The following is a 19,914-nucleotide window of genomic DNA, read 5'->3' as shown; positions in this document are numbered from 1 at the left end:
CAGCGTTTCTGCGTGTATTTGATCATTGATTTCATGTACAAAAACCGTTCCTTTCAAATTAAGAGCAAATTGGAAGGTGAAACAACTCGGGGCTAAATTGTGCTCAACCGTCTTCTTCTCATCTTCTGGGGTTGCTGAATTACCGTCCCAATTGCAAAAGCCAAAACTCACCAAAATAAATAAAAATAAATAATAATTATGTTTATTGCAATCTTACACAAGCAAGGTCTAATCAGGCAGGAAGTGGCCCGTGTTTTCACACTTGCCGGATTTCTAAATCTGCCCTGTCGGTCTCCATTTTCACATACATGATCCTCTCAAGGGCCACGTGATAGTTGTAGTACACGTTGAAGTTGTAGTTGAAAGTGATGGTGAAAGAGCTGTCGCCGCACAAGATGATTATCTGAACACCGAGACAGCAAGTGGCTAGCAATCAGTTATTCCACCAACATTTGCCTATGCTAAAGCGTTAGCAACCGTGATTAGCATTAGTTAGCTGTATCAATTCCAGAATTAGTTCGTTTATTAAAGCTACACATCATTATCTCGTCAACAAAATTAGCCTATGCTAACTGGTTAGCAGTTGCGATTAGCATTAGTACGCCATCGAAGGTCACCATCCGCCGCCGTTTAGTTCACAGAGTATCTAATGCTATCCGATAGCATATATTAAGTTTTTAGACATCCTGCACAAATCGTAGCAGTCGTGATTAGCTTTAACTTTCATCATTAAAAAGATTTAAATAAAAAACACGAGACACTCTATGAAACACATATTAGAAATACCAAAATATTCATTATCTTGTCAACAAAATTAGCCTATGCTACCAAAATATTCATTATCTTGTCAACAAAATTAGCCTATGCTACCCGGCTAGCAATTTCTATCAGCATTAGGACGTACCATTTAAGGTCAACAAAAACTCCAGTTTAGTTCACAGCGTACCTAATGTCATCACATTGTATATATCGAGTAAATACTGTATACATAGATTACATCATACAGATGCTAATCTTTATTCTCGTTGATTAGCATTAACTTTAAAAATTACACAAAAAATCTGCTTCCAAAATTCACGTATTTAAAAAACATTCATTATCTTAACAAAAGTAGCCTAACAAGTTAGCAATTGTGGTTAGCTAGTGATTACAACAAACATATACTGTCTTGATTTTTAGACAAGCACAAATGATAACGACGCTAACCTTTAGCAGCTGCGATTAGCATTAATGGTATCATAATGTAATTGTAAAAGCCATATAAGTTACATTTTATTTACTCCAAAATTAAAAGCCGATAAAAAAATATCTCGTCAAAAAAATTAGCCTATGCTAATCGGTTAGCAATTGCGATTAGCATTAGCACGCTAGCGATTATGATTTAAGGTCAACAAAGTCTGTTAGTTCACAGAATACCTAATATCAGTTTGGATATATCAACTACATACTGTTTATTGTATACGCATAGATATTGTATGCGTATAGTTGTCGACACCAAGCGCGAAATATAGCAACGCTAACCTTTAGCGGCTGTCATTAGCTTTAAAAACTTCAAAAAAAAAGCTAGAGTAGATACTTCTTATGAACATTCCTCATTCATTATCTTAAACCTTAACAAAATTAGCAGGTTAGCATGTGTATTGTACGCTAGCTATTACATTTAAGGTCAACAAACAAGACCATTTGAATGTTATCAGACGATTATCGTACAGATTTTGTATAGACGCCAAGCACGGACGACAGCTTTGCTAACGAGTCGTGGCGGGCGCAAGAAAGAAAAAGAATTCACCTCAAGGATTTTCAGAGGCTCCAAGGGTAATACGTAGTCAATACGGAGCTCACTGGTCCAAGAACTCCCGACCCGGGATTTCAGTGTCACCATTCGCTTATTTGTGCTGTGCTTGAAAATGGGGTTAATGGAGACAGCCAGGTCGCTGTCGTCGTCTTTGTCCGTAGCCAGGTGGACATGAACTCTACGCGCAAAAATGTCACGGTAAGGCGCAGGTGTCAAACTCAAGGCCCGGGGGCCAAATCCGGCCCTCCACGTCATTTTATGTGGCCCGCCAAAGCAAATGGTGTAAGTTTCCATCACCCTTGCTAAACTCAGTTCCAAAACTTGAGCTTGTCGTTTATAATGAAAAAGAAAGTCGAGATTTTTTGGTTTGTTCCGTAATACGAACGATAAATGAACAAACTAGAATGCTTTACTTCTGAAATCAAAACAACTAAGCCATCGATTTGTTGTGTACGGTAACAATACGGTCAAAAAAGGAATATCATTTCAAATCCATTTGGTTTCCTCAACATATCGGCTCAACGAAGGAAGTTCTCGCTACAAAATGGCCCCCGACAAAAATGAGTTTGACACCTCTGCGGTAAGGGATTAAGGGGGGGGGGGGTACCTGCTCGTCTCCTGAAAGACCTTGCCTTTGATGATAAGTCTCTGACCACTCTCCAGCCGTTTAATCAACTGCCCAACTTTATGAACCTTTATGAAAAAAAAACAAAACAAAATTGACCGTTTTCAGGGTGCTCAAACTCCAGACTTGAGAAAATCTTAACTCACTCAATGCCAGGGACTTATTTTCACATTTTAAGAGTCGGGACATTAAATCCCAAATACTTAAATACATCAATTTCCAGATACCTAAGAATTAAATCGAGGCTCAAGTATCTGGGTCTGAATGACCGGACTCTTGAAAAAAACGTGAAAATACGTCACTGGCACTGAGTGAGTGATTTTTTTTTTTTTTTTGGAATTCTTTTTAGTACCGTGACAGGAACAGTTGTTCTTTTGTTTTCAAATTGAGAGCAAATGAATTGGAACACGGAACTTTTCAATACCGTGGCAAAGGTACTCGTATACTGTTCCTGTCAATTTTGGATCAAGTTCATTGGAACGCACGCGGAGGATATTTTTTTTTTAATACCGTGTTTGCCGTACAGCTGAAATGTGGGCTTCCTTTAGTATTTAGTACCCGAAATAATTAACTACTTAAGCATTTTAATACCTAAAGTAATTGATTATGATATAGTACTTGAGTATCATTACTGACCCTAGTAATTATTTTATAATTACCTTAGTATTTCAGTTAGCTTCAAAAAGATTACTTGAGCATTTAATTATATTGCTAACCCTAAAGTAATTAAGTGATCGATTACTTTAGTGCTCAAGTCTTTCAGTTCCACTTAGCTTTCGACACTTTAGCCCCAAAAAAACAAACAAACAAAATAACTGAAGTTGAATGTCGCGAGGACTTGCTTTGCTAGCTAGCCGCTAACAGAGACCAACTTCAAAATAAAAGCCCGCGACAGCTATCGCATTGCGGTCCGTGTATCGAGCGCCTTTATTTTGAAGTCGGCCATCGGCCCGCCACGCGACGTCTTAGCCTCTTTCGACGTACTCGTGCGATTAGTTGGACGTTGGAAATTTGGCCGTGCGCGCAGAAATCAACTCACGCCGATATCCTCCATGTAGATTTTGCTGGAGCACACGATATCAGTTGGCAACGGGAGCTGCGTGTCCTCCGCCCTGTCCAGGATCTGATTGCGGAGGGAAAAGAAGATCAATGAAAAGACGGTTAGCGTGCGATGATATCGCGCGACTTGGGCTGGGCGGAGACGTACGCCCGCGAAACGGAGCTTCCCCGAATGCGCCAGCTGATTGACGAGCTCCAACGCCAGTTCTTCAGTCAGGTTCAAGGTTTCCTCGCTTGTAATGCTGAAGGAAGTAAGTTTCTTCTGGGGTGGCGGGTGACAAGGGATGATGTCATTCAAAATCCACATGTAATTGAGTTCTTGACCAGGGATGGGAAACTGAAGCTTCACGAAGCACCTCGAGATCAGGGGTGGGCAAGGGTTTTCCCGTTTTCTCTCCGCAACACACCCGATTTCAACCATTAGCTCATCGGCTAGCACTGCCGGAGCTTGAAAATAGTCCTCATCGTTTGAATCGGGTGTTTTTGAGAGAGAACACCGGAAAACGTGCAGGACGCCGCCCCCTCGAGGACCGGAATTGCCCACCCCCGCTCTAGATGGCGCTCTATGTTTCTTGATGAAGACTAGTGCATTGGAAACTTCAAATTAAAGAAGACAAGTGCAATGGAAACTTCAAATTAATCTAGCCATCTGGAGGAGTCAAAAATATTAACGATGCTTCGCGAGGCTTCGTTTGTCCGCCGCTATGAAGCGCTTGTGTTTTTCACCCCTCTAGTCGGTGCTCTTGGTTTCATGATAAAAGCTCGTGGGGTGGAAAGGGATGAAACTTCAAATTAAGAGTGCCATCTGCAGGCGGCAAAGACTCCAGTACGACCAATGCTTCACGAAGCTTCATTCGTCCACCGCTCCGAAGCAATTGTGAAATGGTTTTTCACACCTCTAGATGGTGCTCTTGGATTTCATGATTCCGGCTAGTGCAGTGGAAATGCATGAAAATTCTTCAAATTAAGAGTTCCATCTGGAGGGGTCAAAAATATTAACGATGCTTCGCGAGGCTTCGTTTATTTGTCCGCCGCTATGAAGCGCTTGTGTTTTTCACCCCTCTAGACGGTGCTCTTGGTTTCATGATAAAAGCTCGTGGGGTGGAAACGGATGAAACTTCAAATTAAGAGTGCCATCTGCAGGAGGCAAAGACTCCAGTACGACCAATGCTTCACGAAGCTTCATTCGTCCACCGCTCCGAAGCGATTGCGAAATGTTTTTTCTTTCCACACCTCCAGATGGTGCTCTTATGTTTCATGATTCAGGCTAGTACAGTTAAATTGCATGAAGATTCTTCAAATTAAGCGTTCCATCCGGAGGAATCAAAAAATATTCCCAATGCTTCATTAAGCTTCACTTGTACACCGTAACAGTTTAAAAACTGAAATAAAACCTACATTGCAGATGGGGTCGGTGAATGGGCCGAAAATGCTGAGCAGCGGCATGGAGATTGAGATGAACAGCAGGATTACGGCACCCACGATCACACCCACCTGACGAAGAGCGAGAATACGATCAAAACATTCGTCCACCTTCAAATGAATTTCAATTCGACAGCCAATTGCTTGAAACTGTTTTTATTTTTTTTATTTTTCTTATTTTTTTTTTATTTTTATCTCTACAGCTGCTCTCAAATGGGAGGTACGTAAAAGCACTGTGTATGTTGAAGTCATTTTTCTTTTCAAATTAAGAGTAAGTGAATTACAACATAAAACAGCCTATGGCTTATTTGTGTCGCCAAACATTCTGAGCTTTTATTTTCAGATTCCAAGAGAGTTTCTTCAAGCCTAATTGGATGCAATTCAAATTGAGAGAAAATAAACTGGAACAAATTGTGTTGTAGTGAGTCCTTTGCTTAGTTTTACATGTGTGAGCGTTAATGATGCAATTTCGTGGCATAAAAAAATCAAAAACTGATCGACACTCAATTTTCTGGAGTTGATGAGTAAAATACCGAGAGACACCACCAAACGTAGTTTTTTATTTTATTTTTTGCCATATTAACTTCAAAAACATAATATCTCAGAAAACGGTACTTGAATACTGTGAAAATTACTGTAAATACCTGCAGTGTTACATTCTGACCATCAGGTGGGGTTAGAGTAAAAGGTAGTTTGGTAATTTGTCATGTGCCCGCTGGTCCAAATTCACGTCTTTGAATAAAATGCCTTTAATGTCATTTTTTTTTAGCTAGCATACAACGAAATTTGTAAGAAATGTCTGCGATACTGAAGAATCGTACAGTGTTCAAATTCATGTCACCGTCTCTTCAAAAACTGATCGACACGGCACTAAAACTACAAAAGCGATCGTGTTTTGTCTAACAGAAGACTACATTTCCCATGAGGCTCATCGCTTAGCCTCATGAAATCCTGAGCTTCGGGACTGAATGACAGTTCAGTTTGCAGTGGCTGTGTGAAGGATGACTCGCGATGAGGTAATGAAGCTAGTTGTTGTGTAAACAATGATCATATTTGGACTATTTTTAGTGGCTGCTCGTGCCTGTGTGAAACTGCCATCGGTCAAGATGATTGCTATTTATTGCTACTATGCAAAATAGAATTGAGCAGCACTGATACAACGCCGTTAAAATTCACGATTTATCCTTTGCGTGTTAAGTTTTCTTTCCAAAGCACTTCTTGCCTTTTTTGTATTCTTGACTCAAAGCAAAAACTGGCGCATCATTTGCAGAATTTCACTTTGTTACGTGGGTGTGAGTAAAATATGTGTGTGTTATTTGGACTTTGCGTATATTGTTTTGATATTTTATTTTGTTTTGTGGACATGCTGAAGTTCTGTGTTGTTGATGACGCAACATTTTGCTTTCTGTTCCGTATGAATATTTGCGAAGAACTATCGATCACGTGACACGTAATCGAGGGAAACAACTTGTAAGGCGATGGTGCCAATCGTCCTACGTTACAAATGATCTGCAATGAATCGAAGTTGTGAACTCACCCAAATCTTCCCATCACACCAAAGCATTTTATTGGGCGAAGCGGCCGCAGAAACGCCACAGATGCATCGAGTTCCGAAATGATGCTCCGCGGGCTCGTACAATCACTTTGGAAGACCTCGTTTTTTTCTTTGCTTTTTTGTTGTTGTGACGACTAAGAAACCGTGAAAGAACTAAGCTTTGATCCATCGAATTATCGTGGCAACTGCCAAGCCCCCTTTGCATTGGCGATGGCTGACGTCGCAAAACTCGTAAAAAACGTGACGTAGCGTGTAAAAATGCGCCACGTAAAATGTTGTACTGTCCTCCATTTATAAAAGTCTTTAGCTCAATGTTTACCTTATACGCTACATTGTCAATCAAAAGTTATTTACATCAACCAACAAAACGTGTTAATTCTATTTGAATAGAATAGAATAGAATAGAATAGAATAGAATAGAATAGAATAGAATAGAATAGAATGATTTAACACTGATAAACAAAATTGGGAGCGCTGCTTCGATTGGTGCATATTAATATAAACAATAAACAGAGTAAATAATATACAAATAAAGGTTAAATAGAATAGTCATCCCAATTTTCACCATCGTTATTTTCATTTTCAGTGTGTTATTATTGTAATTTAGAACGTTATACGGGAAACAAACTCGTTCGATTGCGCTTAAATGCTTTAAACATAGTGTTTTTCCCATAATACAACTGGGACGCTTGCTCTATTGTTATAAATAAAAATGTTTAATTGAAAAAATATATATTTAAACCGCCCTCAAAGACTTCCGTGTCTTTCCTTCCTTCCTACATTAGCGCTTTCTCTGCGTTACCATGGCAACTGGGCAACATATACACTCACTTCCGCTACGCTAGCAAGCTACACGAATCCGAACGGAGTAAGCGCAAAACTTTCACGTGTGTGTCCATTTCTGTTTTTTTCCTTTTTCTTTTAACTTCACCTTTTTTTGAAGAGCGTCGACACCATTCGGGTGTCGTTTGTTTTTGTCGTTGCTTCTACCTGTAAACTTCTACACGACGTCATCACTCGCTTTTGTATTTTTTATTTTTTTTCATGGATGCTAATAGCTAAAGCTAGTTCCTCATTGATCACCGGTGTGCTTGATAATCGATAAAACTTTTTTTGTTTACGTAGATGGTTAAACATGGCAGTAGATGACAGTTAGTGCACCTGTGATGTTTATTATTGTGTACAGTGGCAAAATACACACGAGTCAAGGACAGTTAAAAAAATAAGTGCTAAAAGTAGAAGCGATTATTCAACTTCTTAAGTAACAGACATTTCTAATATAACATTAAAAAATAGCTTTTTTAAAAATCCAACATGAACTTACATTTTTAACCCTTGTGCGGTATTTTCTTTAGTCCTATTTTACATCAAAGGTATTTCACACCAAAGCATTGAAGTAAGACGCGAGGGAGCTGAAATTTCACCCGGATAGCGCCAACGTGGTACTATCCCATGATGTGGAAGAAACATTCCCCAAAATAAGAAATACTGCGCAGGGGTTAAAAATGTCTTATTCTATCAAGTGGCCATAAAATACAACATTTGTTTGGCACAGGACACTAACGGAGGAGGAGCAGCCATTGGACGGTGGCTCCCATGACGTAACTGGAGCATCGCAGGCGACGCGCACCCGCACTCAGAAACGCGCTCAGTCACGCACACCCCAAACAGACGCCATGGCCTGTCCGAAGCGCCGCGTCACAGGATGTGCGGACATCGCCAACGTGATGCAAAAACTGCAGGGTAAGTGTGTCTATCTTTGACTGACTGTGTGCGTATTGTCTGTGTGTGTGCGTGCGCACGGTATTCTGCTGAGCTACTGCCGCAAAGGGGTGCGCTGCTGATTCAGTGGCTTGGCCGCGGGCCAGTCTCAAACCGCTCGGACGCACGCGACCTGCAGCGTAACCTCACTCCTAGCGCTTTTCGCCAAAATGGCCAAGCGGAAGTCATTCCCAGAAGTAAAAACCCACTTCCACGATATCGAAGATGAAGCGATTCGTTGGTGCCGATGCGCTAACTTTTTCAACCTCACTCTAGTCACGTTTCCTCAAAGCAACCTCCTGAAAGGTCCCACTCCAAGGGGTGTTAAGGCAAAAGGCTCCGGAAACTCACTCCGGTCACTTTTCGTCGCGGTGAATTCAAGTCGGTCGGGCGTTTGAAACTCCTACTCCATCAGCTTTAGGTCAATACGCAGGCTCTCGCAATCGGAAAAACCCCACTCCGTGGGTAGGAAATTTTCGATAAGCGTATTCGGTAGCGATATGCTAACTTTGCCAGGCTAGGGAACCTCGCTCTCATCCTTTTTTTCTCAAAACGACTTTTTGAAAGTGACTATAAAAAAAACCCCGCCCCGTGGGCATCAAATTTTTGTCGATGCATATTTTGCTACTTTGGGCAAGTTATGGATCCTCACTCTTTTCACTTGGTGTATAAGTCTCTTCAGTATCTGAAAAAGCCCACTCCGCGGGTATCAAATTTCTGCTGATGCGTATTTGGTACCGATGTGCTAACGTTGCCAACCTAGGGAACCTCACGCTAGTCCTTTTTTGTCTAAGTATTCGGTAAAAGTATCGGAAAAACCCCACTCCATGGGCTTCAGATTCATACTGTATTAGTTAGTGACATGCTAACTTTGGCAAGTTAGGGAACATGGCTCTTGTGGCTTTTTTATCTCAAAACTCCTGTTCCAAAATTGACGATTTTTAGGTAGCGACATGCTACGTTTGCCCAGCTAAGGAAACTCTCCCTAATCATGTTTTGTCAAAGCAATTTCGTAACAAACTGTCCATTCCGTCAAACACTTCTTTTATTTACCTCCTGTTCCGTTTGGTGCATTGATGTTCCGTTTAACTGAAATGATTTTGTTATTTTTGTGTAATGTGTCGTGACAAGCGTAACGCGGTTCTGAACGTTGGCGAGGCTTTCACAGGAAACGAGAGTCAAAGCAGAAACAGGGCCGCGCTTTGCCACCGCAACCACAAATGTTTCATAACAGTCACTATGGTGACTTGTCATTTTCTACAAGTGTGATTACCCCCCCCCCCCCCACCCACAAAAAAAAGCCTATTCACCCATAAGCCTTCTTGCTTGCTGCTTAATCTGAAATAGCAAGTGCAAATTTTGCTGGAAGTGAGGCAGGTGTACTGCATGCTAGTCAGCTAGCCCCGCCCCCAAAAGAATGTGAGTCCAATACTATTAAAGTATTTGACTGGGAAAAAAAAAATGGCTTGGTCACAAGATGTCCCCTGAATGCTTCTCTTATAAATCCAAATGAAACCTAATTTCATTTGCAGTCTTTGGCGAACAGTCCACAGTAACTTTAGGAAATACGCTCACCTTGTCACCACACTTGGAGTAGTCCTTGAATAAGATCGTCCAGCCTCCAAAAGGGAAATCTTTATTTATTTATTTATTAGTTTATTTCATTTTTACAGGCCCCTGTACCCAAATAAATAAATCAGATAAAACACACTGATAAACATTCGAAATAATTGGGAATAATAATAAATAATTGAGGAAAACTCCAGAAAAAAATATTGATTATAAATAAATATAGATTTTTTATTTAATCGGCTAATTTGCAAATTTGCGATAATATTACATACGTAACTGTCGTTTTAACTTGTAATATGCTACTCATCGCTAGAGGGCAGTCATTGTCTGATGGCTCTTACAGCAGGTCTTTTTAACTCACGCTCCAAAATATAAAATACTATCAAATATATATTTTGGCTTTTGGCCTGCTAATCATTTGAAATCCGCAATTTATTTATTTATTAGAATGAGTGATTTGTTTGAGTGTTTTTGCGGTTGGGCAGTTCTGTGAGTCCTTCTGTGGTTCTGTTGGTGCAGTAGCTCTAAATTATCGCTAGATGTCAGTGTCGCTTCGTAAATTTGATCTGTTCCCTCCGCGGGACTGTAAAGCAGCCCTAGCGTATATTTTCTTAAAACGAGTTTAGTTTGATTAAACGGTTTGTCTTCACTTCCTTTTTATGTTGTAATCTTACCACGAAATATGATCGTATCACCTTTCGCTATTATTAAACAGTATGGATATATTGTAACAAGACAGGAACAATTAGTGTGATTTCACATGCTTCACTCCCTTCCCCGTTGACTTTTATCATTCCGAAAAAAAAGTAAACGTTTAAAAAAAAAGTGATTATGGGAGGAGATTTTAGAAATGTTGTAAATAACATAACAAAATGCGGAAAACTGAACATTTCGCGCCTGCGTATTATTGCGTGTGTGACATCACCACTCCAGTGTCAGCAACATGTGCTGACCCGAGCACCTGATCGTGACGGTCGTTTCAGAAGCAAAATGGAGCTATCGGAGCACCAAAGGACCTAATGGATCCGCAGCTGAGTGAGTGAGTGCAAACTGAGCTCAATTGGACTCAAATGACTTTTATTCTGTCTTTAATCATTTGCTGTCCTCTAATTGGTCAACGTTCTTGAAGGAATTTGATCTGCTAGGACATAATTTGACTTGACAACTTTTTTTGGTTTTTAAGTAAAAGTAGTTCAACTCATTTGCTTTGCTGGGTGAAGTGTAATTGCACATTCACTACACTAGGTGACACTATTCTTTTTTTTTTTTTCGTCCAGTTGCAGCATGTGTGTCCAAAGCAACAAAAAATAGAATGAGCAGCTCTGGTCTATTTTTAGCAGCTTTTAGCTCGCTGGTGGATTTAAAAGAATAAAGGCTCTTTTTTTTTATACTATGATGTTGTATGCGCATTTAAGTGAAGAAAGAAAAAGCAAGAGTACTCGAGGGGGAATCCCGCCGCCGCTTGGTGGAGTGGGGCGGTGGGGGGGTCTCAATGGGAGCAGATGGTCTACCGCATTTATGAATTATTGAGCGGTTGAAATTTTCTGTTTAGTTAAAAAGAAGAAAAAGGACTGGAGAGATTTCAGTCAAGCCCCAGGAATGAAATAGAGGCTATTCAAGAAAACATGCGTAAGAAAAAGGTATACTGTCATATTGCAATCTATTAAAAAAAAAGAGTTAAAGAGATCGTATCTAAATTCAAGCAAAACTATCCTTGGAAAACTTTTTTTTTCCCTTTTCTACCTTTTGCAGGATCGTGACAGTCATCAATTAACCAATGTTTTTTTTAAATTTAAAATTGAGTATCATTTATTTAGCTTAAATGTTTAATAGCCCAAGTCATATTTCAAATACTGTTGTCAAATCATTGATAGAAAATATACAAATCAGCTTTTTTCCTTCCTTAAACAATAAGTAAATATTCTCTTTGGCTAACAACTTCTATAAACTGTATTTGGACTATCGCTATCAGGCCGATACCTAGCAGCCGATACTGATATGGACTGCTCTCTGGGTCCGCTTTTATAACCGCAAATGACAAATTAGATGAATAGAAATATAATAATAATAAAATAGAAATAGAATTGTAATCGTTTTTCTTTGAGGGGCAACATTTTTATATCAAAATTAGATGTGGTACTTGTTATCAGTGTCAGGGACTACTCAAGGGTTGAGCACTCATGCTGGTATCGGTCTGAAAAATAGCATTGAACAGCCTTATATTTAGCAAATATAAAAAGAATATATAAATCCGCGTTTTTTCCAATATCATTTAAATATTATTAGTGAATAGCACCAACAAGTATCGGTATCGTGTTTATTCTGCAGCCGATACGCGTGTAAAAATGGCGATGAAAAGTGTTAGCTATGGCGCCCCTTATGTTATATAATGAGCAATTACTAGACCGACTATTATTATTGTTAAAAAAAAGTGTTTGTTGCTATTTTAGAACCTATTTTTTTTGCATACGACGGAAATGTTGTTTTTTAATCAATTCATTTTTTTTGTTGACCACTAGATGGTGCAAAATGTTACACTGTCCCTTTATGTGAACTATATTTAGAACGTTTTTTTTTTGCCTATTTTTATTTTTTGGCTGCTTTCATGCGTTTTGGTGGTGTGTGTTATCAGTCAGGGCGGATTATGCAAAGGATCCTCCGAGTGAACCAAAGCACGTGACCTCATCTTTTCCGCCGATTGGCCGAGCCGCTGATGTGTAGCCAGCCTCCGCCGGTGCCGCGCCGACGACACGGCGGCTTGCGCATCCACATCCGTGGCGCCTCTGGACCGTAACGCCACGACCGCGGGGGAGGATGGCGTTGTAAAGCGGCCTTTGGGGACTTTGCGAGAGGGCGGGTGGGGGGCCCGTGCTCGTATTCATCCCGGGCAGCTCTCTTTGGTGCCGCTTCCTGCTTTTGGGGGAGGGGGCGGGGGAACCCACCGTGGACGCTTCTCCTTTGACACATGGGTCTGTCGAATGGCTCGCTACAAGGACGTTAGCGGCGGGAAGACTTCCTTGAATCTGGTGACGGGATTCTTTCAGTATCTGCGGGGTGAGTCCGATCTGAGCCAAGCGGACGGATGCGCCGCGCATCTGTTGACGCTCCGGCAGGCACCCCGTTCGCATCGGCCGTCGGGCATCGCCGCGGTGACGTCTTGTGAGCGTGACGGCTGGATCTCTGGTAGAATCGCGGTCCGTGGGAAAAAAAAAAAAACGAGGTGCTGCATAATGCACAAGGGGCCTTGTGGAGGCATTAATAGAACCACAAAAGGAAGCTGGCGCTAATCTCCTGCCGTGACCTCTTTTTGAGTGTTGGCACTGCTGCAGGGTTGCCGCCGCGATGCTCCCTGACAGCTAATTAACCCCACGTCGTATCATGACGGATGGACGGACGGATTCGGGGGGGGTCGTCCCTCGGCGCCGCTGTGGGAAGCGGGATATAAAGCTGCGTCACGCTACCCGCGGTTGATGGAACCGGTGTCATCAAACTCAAGTTCTTTTGAAGGACGCTTACAGCTTTCGGTTGAGCTATCCCAGCGAGGGGCGAGTGTCGGGAAGGCTTGCGGCTTTTTTCACCTCCGTGGGGTGCGTTCGGGGCCACCGGCAAGTGTCGGAAAAACACGTTCGAAACATATATATATATATATATATATATATATATATATATATATATATATAGGGAATTAGAATAATTCAATGGCTCTGCTTCATCATGAAGGATGCCGTCCAACAGCATCACCTTTTCTGTGACAGACCATAATTTCATCACATTAAAGCTCACCTCAGCTAGATTGCCTATTGAATTATTAATAAGCCTTCTTCGTGTTTCCATTCTTTGGAGCTGGCCCCACATTGCCTAGGCAGAGTTGATTACAGCATGCCTCCATCCAACGCGTCTTGTGTCCTTTTTTTGCAGATGAGCAAGAAGCCGTGCAGAAGAGAACCTTCACCAAATGGATCAACTCGCACTTGGCTAAGGTTAGCGTCCGAACTCTACCTTGATTTTTGCACTTCTTACCCTATTTTCCGCACTATAAGGTGCACTTCAAGTCAGTTTTGTTGACATTCCGTTTAGCGCAGCTCCATCTAGTGGATGCATAACAAAACCCCAACCACGACTGTGGTTTCTATTCTACCCGCCTTATAATGCGGTGCGCCTTATATGTGAAAAGCATTTCAAGATAGGCCATTCATTGAAAGTGCGCTGCATAATCTGGTGCGCCTTATGATGTGGAAAGTGCACACACAAGGCAGGGAGTTACAATGCAATTTAGCAATAAGCTGCTTCGTGTTCCAACTTATTTGCTCTCAATTTGAAAAGAAAGCTGGTCTCTTCCTGTCACGGCATGAAAAAGCATGAAATGAGAGCAGACTGTGTGTGACGTTAGAGTAGGATGTGAGCGCGCGCGGATGCAGATGGAGAACAACGGGGCGAGGACATTTCCCCGCAGGCTGTCGTGAATTGGCTTCAAAAATAGCGCGCGCTCTACAGTATGCGCAGGCTGCCTGACTTCAAGTGTGACCCTTAAATAACAGTTGTCGAGTTTTGGCCTTGCTCAAAGCTTGTTCATGTGGAAGCATTTCAATATACAGTAACACACATATATGTAACACACATATATATATATATATATATATATATATATATATATATATATAGGTGAATAATATGTATATAGGTGAATAATATGTAATCATATGTCGATACATATAGACATATAAATACTTATATATACATATATGCACATAAGTACAAATTTATATAGAAATATATACATATATGCATTTCTATGTACAGATACATATATGTACAGTGTAAATACAAATAAACATATATAGGAGTATATATTTATATGCAAATTTATACCTACTGTATATACTGCACATAAATACATACGTACATATATACAAAATAATTGAATATAAATATAATATATAGTATACAGACATTTATGTGTACGTATGTATGTATACGTATATACAGTATATATGACTATACACGCATACTGTAATTCACAGGTGTAAAACTCAAGGCACGAGGGCCAGATCCGGCCTCCCACATCATTTTATGTGTCCCGCCGATTTGACTTTGATTTTCAGGCTAAAATACCAAACTTGCAAGCTGCCTTGTACTTTTAAAAATTTTTTGGGGAAAACACACCCATTTTTTGTTCCCAATTTGTACAGTTTTACGGCCTCTGATTTTAAAACCGAAATTTTAACGAAAATTATAATAACGAAATTTTAAAAAAGTTCGTGGCGAACTTGGAAATTTATTTGTCTTGACAATCGTTCCGGCCCTCCGACATAAACTATAACTGCAACGTGGCCCGTGATGAAAATGAGATCGACACCCCTGCTCCAGTTTGTCCAGCTTGGCGACCGGTCCACGGCGCATCTCCGTCACCCGGGATGGGTTCCTGCTCACCAGAGGCCCCAATCAGGATTAGCGCTGTAGAAAATGGCACACGCTAATTGTGGATGTGCCACCCCGAGGCCTCCGTGCCGCGGACGTATTGGCGCACAGAAGTGTCAGGCAGACGCCGGCGTCTTCACACTCCTCGGCCTACATAATCAGCCGGCTGAGTAGGGCCGAGCGAGAAGCCTTTTCATTAAAGCTCGGCGCCGCTGAATACATCCGCGGCGGCGAGGCCGGCCGCTACTCGGCCGCCCGTCGTATAATCCTGGGGACCGGGCGCGGAGCCATCGCCGAGGGAACGGCGCCATCTATTCGGCCCGCGGCGCCGCTCGCTAACAAGCCGCTTTTGTCACACGCGGCATTTGCTTTGGCCTGGCTTTAGCATACCGATGTCCTTTCGCACGGCAGCGGCGGAGGCGTGGACGCGTTTGTCTCACGTCGAGGACACTACGCTCTGATTTCCTTGCCGTGTTTTGCAGCATAAACCGCCGCTAGAAGTCAACGATCTTTTCGAGGACATTAAAGATGGGGTGAAGCTCTTGGCTCTGTTGGAAGTGCTGTCGGGTCAAAGGCTTGTAAGTAAACTTTTTATACGAGTTTTAGGAACTTTCCACGCAAATCAATATATGACGATTTAGCCGTTTTCAGAGGTTAAAAGTTCATTTTTTAGCCGTCACACCATGAACGGCGGCGCGCGTCGTCAAAGCTTTCGAGCATGACTCCTTCCTGTGACTTGCGCAACAATTTTCCGCTGTGGTATTTCGTCCCAACGGCGGGTTCTAATTGCGTTCTAATTCTAATTGGACAGCCCTCCGAGCAAGGCAGGCAACTGAAAAGGATCCACTGGGTCTCCAACATCGGCACCGCGCTCAAATTCCTCGAGGGCAGAAAGGTAAGCGTCTGGCAAGTCGCAAGGATGATAAAAGTAGTGCCGTGACGCATTTATCTGCAAGGTGCTTCGCTCGCGCACGCCGCGATCATCGAGGGAGGAGATCAGTCCGTTGTTACATAATGTCCGTCTTGGAATCCTTTCTGGCCGCGTCCCGCTTTCCCAGAGGACGGACACTTACATGTTCTTATGATTTTTCTCCCATGGCCGTCGCGGGCTCTCAGTGTCGCTATCAAGGATCACCGGTCAGTCACGCTAGCAAAACGTTTCCACGGATGCACGATGGCATGACCTTCTCCGAGCAAACGAACATTCAGCTCGGCTTTTCAAAATCTTCTCTTTCAGCCAGTTTTGCTGTGCTTCTCCTGCTCCTAAGGGGACACGTCATGAAAAAGAGATCTTTTTTTGATGCTCGTATGCCAATAGCTGAGGCTTATTAAATTGAACAACCAAATTGTGACTTGTGCATTTTTGGTCCATGAGTCAGCATCTTTTTTTTTTTTTTTTTGTCCGCATCAAAAGTGAGAAATTTGACTTTGACGTCCAAATTCTGAGAATGACTTCTCAGAATCTTCAAGTCAGAATTTTGAATCTATAGTGAGAATTCTGACATTGAAGTCTGACTTTGAAGTCAAAATTCTCACTGTAAAGTAAAAATTCAAAATGAAGTGAAAATTCTGACTTTATTCTCAGTTCTGACATGTTTACTTTATTAAATTCTGAGTAAAGTCAGAATTGTGGCAATAGAATCTCAGACTTCTCATTTCAAAGGGAGAATTTTGCTTTGAACGTGAGAATTTTCTCAGATTTATGACCTTTCACTTTAAAATCCAAATTTTGACACGTCAGATTTTGAACGAAACCTCAGAATTCTCATTTTAAAGTTAGAATTTTTCCAATAAAGTGACAATTCTCATTTTGAATTCAGAATTTTGATTCATCCCAGAATTTTGATCTCAAAATTTTGACATTAAAGTGAAAGTTCTCAAATAAGTCCATTAAGAATTCCGACTTTATTCTTAGAGTTCTGAGTTTTTAAAAATGTATTTAGCTCTGAGCTAAAATTCTGAGAATAAAATCTTCTCAGACTTCTTTTTTCTGAATCAGAATTTTGATTTCAAAGTGAGACTTCTCTCGCAGAATTATGATCTCTCGCGTGAGAATTTTCACTTTAAAACCAAAATTTTGACCAGCCAGAATTTTGATAATTAAGCCATCTCAGAATTCTCATTTTAAAGTTTTATTTGTTCACACACACCAATAAAATGTCTCTTTTACATAATATGTCCCCTTAGATAAGTTCTCCGATTCATGTTTGCTCTGCTGACATCCGCTTTTCCTTCTTGAAAAAGGAACAATTTGCATCTGAGCAAGCTTGCATTGCTTGAGGCTTCATGCCAGGCCTTAAATCCCGGAGTTTACACTTTTGCTGTCCGAAGGTCATGAGCACGGACCGTTGGGATGTAAAATTTAATCAAAGTGTACAGTACTAGGAAGAAAACAAAACAACAATGTTATAACGCTGTGTCATTGACGGATATTTCGACGTTTTCTGCGTTCTTCACAATGCGGAGCCTCGTAAAAATACACGGAGTGCTAAACACCGTCTTTACTGACTTTTTTCGAGGCTTCGCGTTATACAGCAGGCGGCGAAAATGCGGAAGCGCTCGCCAAAAAGGCGGGCCAATGTAACGCTGTTTTTCTCAAGCGCTGAATGTCCACCAATGCTAACAATGTGCTAGCGTTTCCTAACCGGAACAACTTTTATAATTTGAGCTGCTAGCTTGTGCCGATTTCCCACCGATTGTTCCTATTATCCGTTTTTGTTTTGCATATCAAAGTTGCAAGTAATAGTTTGAGATTGAGATCATTTGGAACGGTGTTGAACTCGAGGCATTTGATTTTTTTTAGCTGTTAGCAAGGAATGCTATCCGGCGTGCTGTATTCTGGGAAATAATTGAGGCATTTGTTTCAGATCAAACTGGTTAACATTCACGCCACGGACATCGCCGACGGACGACCGTCCATCGTCCTTGGCTTGATATGGACCATCATTCTCTATTTCCAGGTACGGTGAGCCCTCGTTTTACCCATTTGGAATATGGTAAACAATTTAGCAAAAGGGCGACGCTAGCTAAACTCAATTGGCTAACCGGCTCAATTGGCTGGATAGCGGATTGCTAAATGTCTGAAACCAACGTTTCTTCCCTCAGATTGAAGAGTTGACCAGCAACCTTCCAGCCCTGCAGGCCTTGTCCACAAGCAACTCCTCAGTGGAGAGTTCTGAAACAGGAAGTCCTCCCATGAAAAGAAAGGTGGTCAAGTTTCAAGGCAACGCCAAGAAGGCGCTGCTCAAATGGGTGCTGGGAACCGCTGCCAAGTAAGTCCTTCTACAAACTTTTTTTTTGTCTCGCTTGGTTTGAACTTGGATGGAGCATCGAGTGTTCCTCAAACGGTTTAGGTATTTTCTCAACATCTGTCCAATCTGTGAGTGAGGAGTTCAAATCGAGTGGATGTAGTAAATAGTCGTACAGAGAAAATCAATAGCTTACCTTCAGGTAGAAAAATTGCTTCTAAAGGAAAAGGCTGTTGTTGAAATTTCCTCACTGGTATATATAAAATGTTTGGTTGGATGGCCTTTAAGTAATTTATTTAAACATAATTGCTAGCTTGCTCGCTAATGTGCTTGCTAGCTAACGAGAAGCAAGGTAACCAACTTTCTTAGTTTTTGGTCGGGTTATCTTTGTCGACTTTAAAGAAACATATTGGCTAGCTTGCTAGCTAGCTAACAGAAAATTCAGGTAATTAGTTTGTGAAGAAACATATTGGCTAGCTTGCTAGCTAGCTAACTAACGGAAAATTCAGGTAATTAGTTTGTGCCTTCAGCCACTGTCGACCTAGTCCTGAAAGAATGAGTCTTTACTTTTTTCCTCAGTCGTCACGGGATCGAGGTGAAGGATTTCGGACCTAGCTGGCGCGACGGACTTGCGTTCCAGGCAGTGGTGCATGCCATCCGGCCCGACCTGGTAGACATGCAGGCTGTCCGCCGCAGGAGTAATAAGGAGAACCTGGAAGAAGCTTTCGCACTAGCCGAGAACGAGCTGGGCATCCCTCGTCTGCTGGATCCAGAAGGTGTGTTGCCGCCTTGTCAGTTTCTTGAGATCAGTGAAGGAAAAAAATACCTGTCAGTAATTGCATTTATTTATTTATTTTTGCTTGTTTGAAGGGTGGAGTATATATCTGTTTAACAATATATATATCACCATTTTGTGCATTCATGTAACCCAGTACTTCTCAATTATTTTTTGCAAAGCGCCCCCCACCCCTTCAAAGAGAAAACCATTCGCGCCCACATAAAAAAAGAATACCTAAAACTGTATCCTTTTTAACATTAACAAAAGAGACAAGCAACATAAATCAACTTTTTGAACCATGAAGTAACTTTTGACAGCAATTATACAGGTTATAGGTTAGTCTAAAACTGAAAAAAAACCAAGCATATCAAAGTACCTGAAATAAAATGCATTTGTTCATGCCACTATTTAAGAAGGACTATTTATTACTTGGTTATAAGAACGAAACTTCTGAGAACCACCGCTGTTCTGTTTGATAGTTGATGTCACTCCACAGACGTAGACGTGGACAAGCCCGACGAGAAGTCCATCATGACGTACGTGGCGCAGTTCCTCAAGCACTACCCCGACCCTCGGCGCTCGGAAACGGACGGGCAGCACGACGAGGTAGCCGGTCTTTGCCGCGCTCGCCGCCGAATTGTCCTCGTCGCCTCATTTGTGTGCGACGACTCATTCCGAGTG

At 41.6% G+C, this 19,914-nt stretch overlaps 2 protein-coding genes across 13 annotated transcripts in view; one reads left to right on the top strand and one right to left on the bottom strand.

Moving 5' to 3' along the window:
- Window positions 1–186: 186 nt before the first annotated feature.
- LOC148412449 (uncharacterized) lies at window positions 187–6,628 on the bottom strand. 2 transcript variants are annotated; one of them, XM_088433236.1, is made up of 7 exons: window positions 6,439–6,628; window positions 4,878–4,973; window positions 3,628–3,741; window positions 3,460–3,543; window positions 2,403–2,488; window positions 1,790–1,895; window positions 187–403 (listed from the first exon to the last, which is right to left on the bottom strand). In XM_088433236.1, exons 1-7 carry the CDS (start codon window positions 6,463–6,465, stop codon window positions 257–259), a joined length of 660 nt encoding a protein of 219 aa, XP_088289362.1. In that variant the 5' UTR covers window positions 6,466–6,628; the 3' UTR covers window positions 187–256. The 2 variants fall into 2 exon arrangements, with proteins under 2 accessions (XP_088289362.1, XP_088289361.1); XM_088433235.1 differs by having other exon boundaries at window positions 1,790–1,973; window positions 6,439–6,625.
- A 5,790-nt stretch (window positions 6,629–12,418) lies between these two features.
- Window positions 12,419–19,914, top strand: part of syne1b (spectrin repeat containing, nuclear envelope 1b) — a 74,899-nt gene continuing 67,403 nt past the window's right edge. For all 11 annotated transcript variants that reach the window (XM_088434008.1, XM_088434013.1, XM_088434009.1 and 8 more), the window contains exons 1-8: window positions 12,419–12,843; window positions 13,708–13,769; window positions 15,690–15,785; window positions 16,019–16,102; window positions 18,075–18,167; window positions 18,313–18,479; window positions 19,035–19,231; window positions 19,730–19,839. In XM_088434008.1, coding sequence (XP_088290134.1) covers window positions 12,768–12,843; window positions 13,708–13,769; window positions 15,690–15,785; window positions 16,019–16,102; window positions 18,075–18,167; window positions 18,313–18,479; window positions 19,035–19,231; window positions 19,730–19,839 — 885 coding nt within the window. In that variant the 5' untranslated portion in view covers window positions 12,419–12,767. The remainder of the gene's footprint in view (window positions 12,844–13,707; window positions 13,770–15,689; window positions 15,786–16,018; window positions 16,103–18,074; window positions 18,168–18,312; window positions 18,480–19,034; window positions 19,232–19,729; window positions 19,840–19,914) is intronic.

The sequence above is a fragment of the Hippichthys cyanospilos genome, chromosome 14 (genome assembly GCF_059441005.1).
Source record: "Hippichthys cyanospilos isolate Australia breed blue-spotted pipefish chromosome 14, RoL_Hcya_1.0, whole genome shotgun sequence".
NCBI classification, from domain to species: domain Eukaryota; kingdom Metazoa; phylum Chordata; class Actinopteri; order Syngnathiformes; family Syngnathidae; genus Hippichthys; species Hippichthys cyanospilos.
This window is presented reverse-complemented; position numbering and strand designations above follow the sequence as displayed.